Genomic DNA, 12,506 nt, shown 5'->3' on the forward strand with positions numbered 1-12,506 from the left:
AACGTAGAGTGTAAGAGTGGATGTCTTCCCTCTGTTTAGGTATTACTCCAATTTCGGCTCTGACATGGATCATAGGTAGCATAAGGTGAGGTTGGTGCTGTATCGCTGCTGTGACGGGAACTCCAGGCCGAGGATGTTTAGGTCAATTGAGAGTAACAGTCATCATTGCTTTCTAAAGCAGTAAACGTTAAAGCTTATGTGGCCCTTGTGTTTGCAATATTTCGGCTGTCACCATCTAAATTTAAGTACATACATATTTCCATTTCTTTGCACTGTGTGCTGTGACGTTCCTTAGGTTGTTGTATTTCTGACATACAGTGTGTGGGACATGCGTGGTATGGCTGTGTCCTGGGTGCAGAGGAACATTTCTGCTACGTATTTACATAATATGTTTATCATCGTATCTGCTTCTTTGTATGTGTCATTTGTATTTGTGTTTAGACCCTCATGCACCACTTCTGGGCTTGCTTTCAGACCCATTTTACCCTTGCTTTTGTCTTTAATGTCACCTTGATGCACCTTAATTTAAACTAGTGATAGTTTGAAGCGTTAATGCAGAATGGTTATATTACTACTTGGAGCTTGTATAATCAGTTTACTTGTAAACTTTATTCATATTATTAAAACAGAGTAACTTTCATGTTATATCATATTGCTCCCTTGTATTGAGAACACATTTCTACTATGTTACAAGATTCCCGTAAGAATGTTTACGTTTACATTGTAATGTTGCAGAACCCTGCCCTCCTAATTAAATAATTTTTCTTTTAAACTATTTTTATGCATGTAAATATTTCTTAAAAAATCTTTCTAATTATATGTTACCGTTTTCATGTATTTTAGGGTTGATGTTTGCACTTGCTTTGTGTTTTAAGAAGATATTTTGTATTTTATTAGACATTTTCAATCAGTACTATTTTTTATGTAATTTTTCACAAATGAGCCGCTGTTCTAGATTGTTACCTATTTAGGCCTACTTTTTCAGGTTTTTCTCAATAAGTTTAATTTTGTAAAGTAATTCGTATTATGATTGCTGTTCTTAAATTTTATTAACGTATTGTAATATAATTATAAATCACGGGACTGTGTCTGGGCTGGTGTGATGGTTAGAAAGAGAGGCATGAGAGGCCTGTAAGTGGGAGTGAGAAAGGAACAGTGCTTCCCCGCCAACCGAGATAAAGACGGTAATTCCCCCCCTGCATGGGAACCGAGTGATAACTGCTGTCTCACGGTGTGGGAGAGAGAACGAGAATGGAAGTCCCCGATTTCGATGTAAAATTGAAAAGAGACTGATCAGGGGAAGCCCAGAGTTCTGTATGTAAAAGATTTTTTCATGTAGTGTAACTTGTTCTCTGATTGGCTTGTATTTGTAAGAATGAATGAAGCGTGCGTGTGATTGGTCGGTGAGGTCATGTGACGTCTACTCCCTGCGTGGAGGAGACGAGTTCATGAGATCACCAGTCGTCTGTCGAACGCTGGACGAGTAGGCCGCGTTCGATGGCTTCTCGCTAAATTATAATGTAACTACGAAGAGATAATTTCACGTTGGTGGTCGGAGCCAGGCCTATTATTAAATCAACCTAATTTTCTTTTTTTTCGTTTCGGATATAACTTAACTAGAAATTGCGGCCACTTTCGTAGGCGTTTTGGCTCGGGGCGAGATTCGTTTTCGCTGGGTGCGGCCCTGTTCCAGGTCGCACCATCTTCGTGTACTTGCAGTAAAACATTACTGAAGGACTTCATCTACGCTATTATTTTTCGGTAATTTCTCATCATGCGAGCTACCAGCAGTTTTTCGACGGGCAGATGTATGTGGACTGAATGAGTAACCTCTTTTGAAAGTGTTTGGAATCGTCTGTGCAACATTCTATTTAAAAAAAATAAAAAACATCAAAATTTGCAATCGGCGTTGAACTATTTTATTTTTGTATATAACGATCCGTTATAACATATACGTTTGATTCTCTAATGTATTTGCGCAAACCTTAAGTGTTTTCAATGATGTGTGAGAATCTTATAGTACCTATTTCTCATGTATTCATGTGTTTGTGGGAATAAATCAAACTTTGTTGATTCTTGTTACAAACCAAACGTAAATTGTATTATGGTTAGGTACGTCACATGCTATGCGTATACAATACGTACATCATGAATATCAAACTTGTATATTCATGTCTGTGAAAGCTTTAAATAAGTCTGTATTGGAACTGTGTTTCATACCAACACTTGATGCTGGACATTTGGCCTAAGTACCCTTGTTATTTCTGTATATCCTGAGGCTGAAATAATGTTCTAGTAATTGTATATTTATTTAGTCGATCTTATTGTACTAAATCAGTTGTGATTGATGTCTTAAAATGAATGTGCTCCTTTGAGTAATTATCTTAACTTAGTTTCACCTTATTCAGCGAGTAAACATCTGGCAGAGCCTGTAAGAGAACAGGCCTCCCTATAATATTAAGTTAAATTTGGAGGTTCACCGGTGATTGCATCCAGTTAACCTAATAATTGAACTCAAATGTATTTAGGTTATACAATACAGCGAGGGTTGGGAAGGTTCTAGTGTGAGTGTGCAGAGTTCCACAAAGGGCAGGAAGTGATTCTAGGAAGGTAGGGCAGTTGTTCTGTACTTGTAATCCAGCTTAACCGGAACTAGTTATTTCTTCTCACGGACAATTCTAGTCCGTTTGTTTATACTTTTACTACGTAGTTTTTAGTTTTACTCCTGTCTTGTCCCTTCCCTAATGAATTACATTTCGCGAGCTTGGTCCCCACCATAACCCGTTCAACTGAATGCCCGGTTAATCGGGTAACTGATAATCCAGGTTCTACTGCACGTGAAATGTGCATCCCTGCTGTATGTGGAAATGAACTTTAAGTTGGTGTAGGCTTGAAGATTGCAGACTGTTCTTGCATAGGTTTGTGTTTGTTCCTCTCATACAGCTCACAACAGCAGTAGGCACAGTACATGGCAATGAAAACATTTCACAGCTAAAAGAACAAGTGGCTGAGTATATGTCACCCAGAACTTGATGTTATCAACCATTAAATTCAGGTTCGTTTTGCCACTGGCCCTGAAAAGATTTCTTGTCAACCCAAATTCAGCATTTTCAAACACTAGCTTCAGCCAAAGAAAAAACTAATTAATAGAGCCCATGAAAAATGGTGAATAAAACTGCCTGATTTCGGTAAATAAATTATAGGATTTCGGTGTCATATTTCGGTAAAAAAAAGTATTTCGGTGGTATATTTCGGTAATTTTTTTTTTTTTGTTAAATGAGTGCATTTGTTCTACTGATTATTTTATTTCATGATACACACACAAAGCTGTACATGATACTTGATACAGCAATCACTAGTTTCCTGCATAAGCCTTACAGAAGTGGAGATGTTATCTAGTAGATTATATACACATTACTTAAATATTACATCACAAATAGTGTCTATAATTTTACAGTCTGTGTTTATGTATTTAAACATTTTGAGTATTAAATAGGCCTATGCTATGTTCCTGCACAAAACTTTATAGAATTAATTTTTTCCTGTCAGGAGAATTGGCCACTTTGGCCAAATAGTTAGGTAAACATGTAAGAAAGGGTTCCCTAAAAAATTAGTTAATTACAATGACTATAGTACATGTAAAATTTCAGGCTCAAAGGTTTTTTTTTTTTTAATTTACTATAATTTTGTTGTACTACACATTTTCCGGCCTCTTTCCCATCAAATTGTGTTTATTAGGACGTTAGAACCTTAACACATTTCCTTGACTAACCTTTCATGTATTCATTTAACCATTCCCTCATAGCTGGGTGATCTAGCTTCTCTAGGGGAATATTTGCAGAAACAAATGCATGCACTGTATAGCTTGCAAATTTGACTTTAATTTCCTTTGCTCGTTTATGGCGAACAATATTATCCTCGAGTGTCACTTGCCTTTTAACTCCACAACCTGATGGTGATGTTTGACTTTTTTTCTTCTCTAAATGAGATGCTCGCTGTTTGCAGTGTTTTCACAAGTATCTTTCCTTTTCCAATCTACCACCGTATTGCAAAATTTACACATCATTATCCGCTTTTCTTTATTAAAAACAATGAATCCTTCATGCTCATATTCTTTGCTCGTTCGAACACTGATACGACCTTAGGCATTGTGAAGTATCAAGTAAACTTCAAACAAAACAAACCGCAACTACCGATTTTCGTTCACATTTACCTATTTACATGGAACGTAGGATCTTTTCAAACCTCATTTGGTCATTTCACATGACCGGCGTATTGCGACGTTAAAATCCCATAACCTCTCTGTTATTATTTACAAACAATACAACAATGGAACAGAGATAAGTATCTCTGCAACGGAAACGAATATGGCCAAACGGCTAACTTCATCCACATCCCGCTCGGATCGCTGATAAATGGTTGCCGCTTTCAGGCCGAGTGTTTGGTATTTATTTTGCTTCACCTTATCTATGGCGCATCTCATAATAAAAAATGGCTTACAATGTTTTTGTTTACTAAATGAATACTTTTGCGGCAAAAGTATTATTGTGAAACTTAATATTCATATCGCGGCATCGAAGGTTATTTCGTGAAAATGAAATGCTGTAAAATCAAAATAGGCATTTGGAAACACATTTGTAAGTGCTTAGAATGAAGTTCCAAAATCGTTAGTAAAATTTCGCGATTTCGTCATTAACGAATTTCGAGTACCTCTACTAATTAATATTAGCTGATGCTAATAAAAACTATTTAAAAATATTTAACATACACATTAAATAAATAAAATAATAAGAATAATAAAAGCCATCTGCAAAACAAAACTATTAGTTTTCATAAATTGTATAACCAATTGTCACCCTAAATTCATTAGTTAGAATTTAATTAAGGGTAACTGACTTAAAATAGTTCTTCACTACTGTTTCTCTTTGAGAAAGTCATCTCTTTATTTACATTCTGCAAGAAAAAAATTACATCTACAACCATACCTTAAGAAATGTCTAAGCTGAGGTGGGTGAGGTGTGGGTAGGTGAAGATGGTGGGAGGAAGGTCCTGGACAAAAAAGAGAGGGGGGAAGGAGGGGGAAATAGAAGGGGGAAAGGGAAAGAAGGTAAGGAAGAGTGAGTGAACAAGGGAGAGGAGGGAAAAGAGTGAGAATGAGATAGAGAGAGAAGGCAAGAATGAGACAGTAAAACCTTGGCCATTCAAGCAGCATAAGAATTATTGCCTGAAGAATGTCTAGCCATCCAACCCTGGCAGCAAACTGCGCAGCTTAGAGCAACCTATACGTACAGCAGTTCACACATGATACAACCATCACAAAGATAAACTGACAGAAATGTAAAATTGAAGTTAACAAAAACCAACTCACAATAATCATCCAATATATCTGGAGCGTCCAGGATCTTGTCCGGGGCCTGAGGTATGAATCGTACTGTAGATTTGGAAGCTGACTTTGTTTTTGAATGGCTGTATGCAACTTTCAAAGGATTGTGAACTCCCTGAAAGCAAACAAAGAAAATGAAAAGTTATAATTAAAACAAAAACTGTCAAAAATGTTCAAGAAGTTGCAAATGTAAAAACAATTTTTTTTTTAAAAACTACAAAAATTTACAAATCTTAAAAAAAAATCTAATTATCTAAAAACAAAATTGTAACAAAATTAAAATACTGAAAATGGTTTAACATTTATTTTACAGATTCTACAATTCATCTTCCAGTTACAACAAGAATAGTATAACAGTGAAAGGTCAATAATCCTGCATTTTCGGCATTATCTATACTCCAGCATAATCCAGTCACTCATTTACAGATATTTTTTCCGGAGGGTTTCGGCTGTTGACCATGGCCCCTTGGCTGCATTACTACACTGTCAACATTTTTAGTTACCTCACAGTATTATAACTGTCAGTTTTCATTTCAGTAGTGATTTTCCTGTTTTTTAGCATGTAGCATTTCACCTTTTGTATTCCCGTTAAACCTATATAGACATTCGATACACTGGCAAAATCCACAAAATGCTTAAAATGAGAATAATTGACATACTGACAGCCAATGTCAGCATTGACAGCAACATAACCATAAAATACATGTTACAAATAATATGGGCTGAGGGTGCATCCAAGAGTACAGTGTAAACTCACGCAATCTTCACAAACCAACACACTGTATTTGGTTGATCAACGTACCCTTATTTCTGCAAAAAAGGGCACACACCTGCCGCAGCCTGGTTCTACAAAACTTTGCCAGGAGCAGCCTAGCGTAAAACTGCTCACGTGCAGAGTTAGAAACTCTCACCTTCCCATATGAAGTGTAATGTATCCCCTAAAACGACCCCCTATTCTGCAGTCTGAGGGCAATCTGCAGAATTCATTCTAACATTCACGTCTGTCTTTACCACAACCTACAATAGGATTGTAAGATAATCGACCAGGAAAAACAACAGTTCATTCAGGGCCTTGTTCCAATTCTTGCTGCCTGATAAACGTTACTTAACACTGATGAGCCTGAACACTTAAAATAAACCTTTGAAACATGTGCCTGAAAAAAACACATTTCAATTGAAATAACTTCCTGATACATGTACAATGAACATCCAGTAAAATTATGACTATAAAATTATCAGAGAATAAAAAGATGTCCACAGTCTTAAAAGATAAAAAAAAATAGTTAGCTAAAATTAGTATTTTTTGGATTCCAAATATATTGATACTCTATAATCCTTGAGAGATCACTCATCAAACTGCTCCTGGTTTATGTACTGAAGTACTAAAACCAGTTTATTTTACGTATGGAATTACAAATTATGTTTATTTTAATTTACAAATTATAATTCATTATTAGACAGAACACTATAAATTCAGTTTGGTACTTTAGAATCTCCAAATAAATAACTTGTATACGCCAGTGCTGTTTCTGAAGGGACATTTCTTTAATTTGTTAAGTACTATGCTTAATTAAAATATAACAAAAATAATTTAACATATACTTTGTTTATAAATTTGCTATATTTTAATAGTGAGACAAAAAAGCAAATGGAGATGTCAGTAAATTAAGGGAATATAACAACGTTTAGAATAATAGATTTCCTTTTACTGACATTTTTAGTATAAAATGTTGCTTTAATGTCTCTTATAAATAAAAACATTTTGCTGTTAAAGTCTGAACCAGTCAAGTTTATTATTTGATAATTAAAACTTTTACTCAACTATATTTAAATAAATTGCTATACTAGTTATAGTTTCCATCAAATGAAAGACAATCTTGATGATTCACAGGACAAACATTGATTAATTGAAAGGATTACCAATTAATTGAATAGATTTATTATTGACTGAAAAAACTCTCTTTTAGAATCTCATAGAGAAAGCTCTCATTTACAAACAATATCCCTTCCTATTGAATAAACTCCTATTGAACAAGATATAAAATTGGCCCAAAAATATGATTAATTAGTAAAAACCAGATTAATAAAAACCCAATTAATAAAAAAGATATATAAAATTTGGATTAAAATAGTAATGAAAAGTATTTAAAAATAAATTTAAAAAAACAACAAATTATTTATAAATGGGGTAAAAATAACACAATACTCTAAATTTAGTGATTTGGCTATGCCTATAGGCGAAGAATCAACTACCGTATTTACTCGCATATAGGTCGCGGCAATTTTACCAGATTTGATGGGGAAAAAATGAAGTGCGACCTATATGTGAAGAAAAATTTTTTAAAATTTTTGAGGAATTTTTTTGCAATACAGTAGAATCCCGCCGATGCAACCCCCCTCTGATGCGTCCATTCCGTTTATACGTCCGTTTTTTGAGAAACCGTGAAAAATTTTAGCAGAGAAAGTTAAAAATTTGAGTAAAATCGGCTGAAAAATAAGTCTGTTACACTTTGTTGGGCGCTATGTGTTCACGTTTATCTTGGCGAGAGCTGTACTGTAAGCAGGCATACAAAAGACGGCTGAGCTCGGCACGTCCACTATCGCACGAAAAGCTGTCTCAGCTGTCATGTTATCTTAACCCGCCTGCACGAAAAGCCACTGTGGTAGCTTCTGCAAAAGCATAAGAAACTCGTCCGGCCAGGCTGGCGGTAGCGGCGGCTTGACGTCATATGTGACGTGACGCTTACCTCTCCCATCCCCTGCTAATTCTTCAAGGCTCATCCCTCCCAGAGCCACAAACCATGTAAAAAAAAAAACCCTCCCCTTTTACCAACTAACATTTCAACACATTCCCTCCCTTATTTCAACCTTCTGCGTGAGAAACTGTCAGCATCCTCCTCCCCTCCCACACCGCGTGCGGCAAAAGCCAGGTTGTATAGTCCATTCTCGGTAAAATAAATATTTTTATGGGCTTATACGACTGTCCTTCGCCGTTAGTAAATACTTTATAAGTTTAAGTTATTATGATACAATTTGTTTATTAGTCACACAGCAGTTTCTGCTGAAAAATCACTAATACCTCGAATTTTATTGAATAGAAAAATTTAGCAGGGCCGTAAATATATTTATTTTACTGCATAGTTACTTTTCCAACTGAATCCCAACGTGTTTTTTTTTTCTTTTTTTTTTTTTTACGCTGCGAAGGGACGTGGAAAAGATAATTGCTTGAGCTGTCAAAATAAGCATCGCTGACGGCAAGGGCGGGAGTGCATCCTGTCGGTCTGTCGCTGTGATTATCTACTCCAAAAACATGTCACAGCTTTCAGGATAGCATTGTTCTTATATCTTTCGTTTATAGCCGAATGTTTTCTACCTGATCCACACAAGTTCCTTCGCCACGTTTTGAACGAAAATAACAACCAGCCAGCTAGCATAGCCGAACTCGCGTGACGTGAATTCACTTAGCATGAGTATTTATCGGAACCCATAACGAAAACCGCTGTAGATATATATTGTAAAGTGTTTGCACTCCCGGGCTAAGGGTTTTTTGATGTGTTATATTTTTACCTGGAAGGTATTTTTATTTGTGTTGAGAATTTAGATTGAGAAGGTTGGTATGGCCAAATGTGTTTTTTTTTGTTTTGTTTTGGAAAACAAAGGAGGGAAATAACAATGGTGGAAAAGAGTGATGATGAAGCTTAATATGTTTGTGTTCCGTGGTGAATAAGAATAAAAAAAAGAACTCCACCAACCCAAGGCTTGATTTGAAGATCCCGAAGCATTACATAATTGGCGCCCGAACAGGGACCTGAGGAATAGCAGTACTCGGGGAACTTAAGCAACGGATAAGAAATTGAAGTCGGCGTGGTGAGTGGAGAAGCGGCGGCGGCTGACCACGAGTTAGAGGCGAATTCTGAACTGATACTAAAGTACTTGATACTTTTCAAGTGTACTCCTCGTTTGCCGTTCCTGATACAGGCGCGTTTCAGTGACAAAGTATCATGTTGATACTTTTCGACACACCTCTACCACGAGTACAACAAAAGGAAATGGCGGCTTTTGAAATCGGCAAGCATCGCGGGAGCACTTAATGTGTAATCAACAAGGAATAACAGCAGCAGAAGGACATAAGGTCAGCTCCATCCAACCCCAAACTGTGATAAATGACGTTAAAGTGTTAATATGTTGAAAGGAGGCCCATGACCAGAGTGTGTGTGTTATTGTTTTTTCTCGTTTTCTTTGGGTACTAAGGTTAAGAAAATTATATCATTGCCGAATACAGGAGGGTAGCAATAATGGCATAGTCACTCCTGCCAGGTTATTTGTGATAGCCTACTACTTAATCAGGTTGTTTACAGTAATTAATTTTATGTTGCAGGCCTGTGTGCCATTTGAAAGGAAAAACGAAGTATTGAGTAGCATTCAGTTGTAAGGTTATGTAAGTGTAGAGTTCAAAAAAAAAATATGACACCAATAATTACTAGGGCCGCATCGGCAGCATCAAACTCAGCTGGAGCTGATATGTGTAATAATTGTCCTGTAGTAAGTGTGGAGGTAATAAGGGAAACCGAGGAGCAGGGGGAAGCAAAAAACCAAAAGTGACGAGGAGAGTAGTATTACACCTCCGCCACTCGGGGAAGGGACGGTGGACCTAGTGACCTTCATCAGGGGCATGTTTGACGAGCAGAGCAAAAGATTCGATGAGCAAAGTAGGAAATTTGAGGAATTTCGATCAGCAGTGAAAGGTGAGTTTGTGGAGTTTGGGGAAAAGCAGAGGGCGTTTGAGGCTCGCTATGCTAACCGACTCAACAAAATTGAGGACACAATAGGCCTAGTAGGAGTATGGCAAGCTAAGGCAAGTGAACAAATGGAGAGTTTGGGGGCAGAAGTAAGAAAACAGGATGTGGAAACAGATAGATTGGTGCAGCAGGCAACCACGCTAGAGTCAGCAATTGCCAATAGTCAGGGGGAAATTGCGCTCATAAGGCATGAGCTAGGAAAGAGTCAATCAGAATTACCCAAAGAACGTAAGATCAGGGAAGAAGGTTTTGCTCAGGTGCAGGCGAATGTGAGCACATGGGAACAAAAAATCAACAGCAACCAGACAGAGGTGAATCAACTCAATCTGAGAATTGGAAAATTGGAAGGAGAAAGGTCTGGGGGGTGCAAAGCAGGGAGTAGTTGTCGGAACATGAGATTTACACAGCCGTATCATGACGGGGACATTCCAAAGTTTTCAGGGCAGGACAGAACTCACCCTAGAAAACACTTGGAAAGGTTACATGAATTTTTTTCAGTATATGGATGTTCGGAGGAGGAGCAAGTGATAGTAGCAAAAAGATCCATAGTGGGGGTGGGGGAAAACTGGCTGCGGCTCATTGAAACTCGAATATCACACCTCCAGGATTTCGAAAGAGAATTTACAACGGAATATTGGGGGAAAAGAATACAAGGAATCGATAGGGCAAACTTATACCAGGGGAGATGTATGGCCGGGAAACTTGAGGCTCACCTAAGTAATGTGGTAGAGCGAAGCAAGTACTACGACACACCGTTCAGTGAGGAGGAAATTGTAACCTTAGTGTATTCACAGACCCCTGAAAGTGTGCAGGAGGCGTTGGTAGGGAAAGATGTATCAACGGTGGAACAACTGCGGAAGGTGCTGAAGGAACTAGACAGAATTAATGCGAGGAGGGACCAAAGGGGAAGCCCTTGGCACCAACAGAATCAGAGTGGGGGAAGTGGTAGTCAGGACAAGATGAAAGGTGGGTTTCAGGATCAAAATGGAAAATCTCAAGACTGGAACAGTAATAATAGCACAAATTATAACCCAAGCTATTCAGGAAACAGGCCTGGCAGAGGGGCATATTTTGGTAACAGCCGGTGGCAAGGAAATTGGAGAAACGGGAAAAGCGGTGGCGGATTGGCTGAGGGGGAAGAGCGTAAAGAAGCAGGAACAGGGCAGGGAGAAAGTAGATCGGGGGAAAGCATGGGAGTCGGACAGGTAGGGCATAATAATGACAAACTCAATACTTGCTCGGGAAACGGTGGGGATCGTCAAGCCTAAGCAGCCAGGCCAGGATGATCCAAGGTAAGGGACAGGCAGAAGAGCGGGATGCTGTTCACATGGCTGCAGCAATGTTTACTGATGAGAGGGAATTTTTGTTATCAGAAGAAACACAGACGCCCAACAGCGGAGATGATACCTTTAATGAACAGTTTTTTTAACCAACACGTTCACAGTAGCACAGGCTATGCTCCTAATGAGCTAGTGAGTGGGGAGCCACAGAAAGATAGCTTAGCTTTAAAGTTTGAGTTTCCAGAAGAGGAAAAGACCCAAATAGAGGACAAAATTGAAATAGTCAGACTTAAATTGAAGCATGCGGCGCTGAGGAGGGGAGCCCAACAAAACCTTTGTAATAGCATTTTTAAACTAGGTGACCTAGTTCTTCTCAGAGTCTGTGGGCGGAGTGATTTTTTGCTAAAGGAGACAAAAAAATTGAGTTTGTTGTATGAGGGGCCTTTTAAGCTCATTGGGGAAGCGGGGAAGAATGTTTGGGAACTGGGACACTTGACCGATGGCGGAGGTGCTCGGGGTACATTCAACCAGTCTCTGTTAAAACCTTATATAACTGGGTAAGTGTTGTAACAATCATTGCTACTCTTGTTCAGTTTGTGTGAAGATGTCATGTTAATTTAAGGGAAGTGTTGTAACAATCATTGCTACTCTTGTTGTTCAGTTTGTGTGAAGATGTCATGTTAATTTAAGGGAAAGTGTTGTAACAATCATTGCTACTCTTGTTGTTCAGTTTGTGTGAAGATGTCATGTTAATTTAAGGGAAAGTGTTGTAACAATCATTTCTACTCTTGTTGTTCAGTTTGTGTGAGAATGTCATGTTAATTTAGACGGACAGGTTGAAACTTTTGTTATGTATAACAAGACTAGTAGAGATGGCTGGAAGGGAGTGACTAAGGCAGGCCTAGATTTTTGTTTCTAGCAATCCAGTGTGTTCAATTTAGAGGTAAACTTCAGGTAAATTTTTAATTTAGTATCATTGTAAAATTGTACGTCAGTTCACCTGGGGGGTTGTAAAGTGTTTGCACTCCCGGGCTAAGGGTTTTT

The 12,506-nt window shown here is 38.0% G+C and overlaps 1 protein-coding gene across 2 annotated transcripts in view; it reads right to left on the reverse strand.

Moving 5' to 3' along the window:
- The window catches only part of LOC134541591 (cell division cycle protein 20 homolog), a 64,908-nt gene that overhangs the window by 32,849 nt on the left and 19,553 nt on the right, over positions 1 to 12,506 (reverse strand). For both annotated transcript variants that reach the window (XM_063385126.1, XM_063385127.1), the window contains one exon: positions 5,369 to 5,498. In XM_063385126.1, the coding sequence (XP_063241196.1) occupies positions 5,369 to 5,498 (130 nt within the window). The remainder of the gene's footprint in view (positions 1 to 5,368; positions 5,499 to 12,506) is intronic.

The sequence above is a fragment of the Bacillus rossius genome (assembly GCF_032445375.1).
Source record: "Bacillus rossius redtenbacheri isolate Brsri chromosome 4 unlocalized genomic scaffold, Brsri_v3 Brsri_v3_scf4_1, whole genome shotgun sequence".
NCBI lineage: Eukaryota > Metazoa > Arthropoda > Insecta > Phasmatodea > Bacillidae > Bacillus > Bacillus rossius.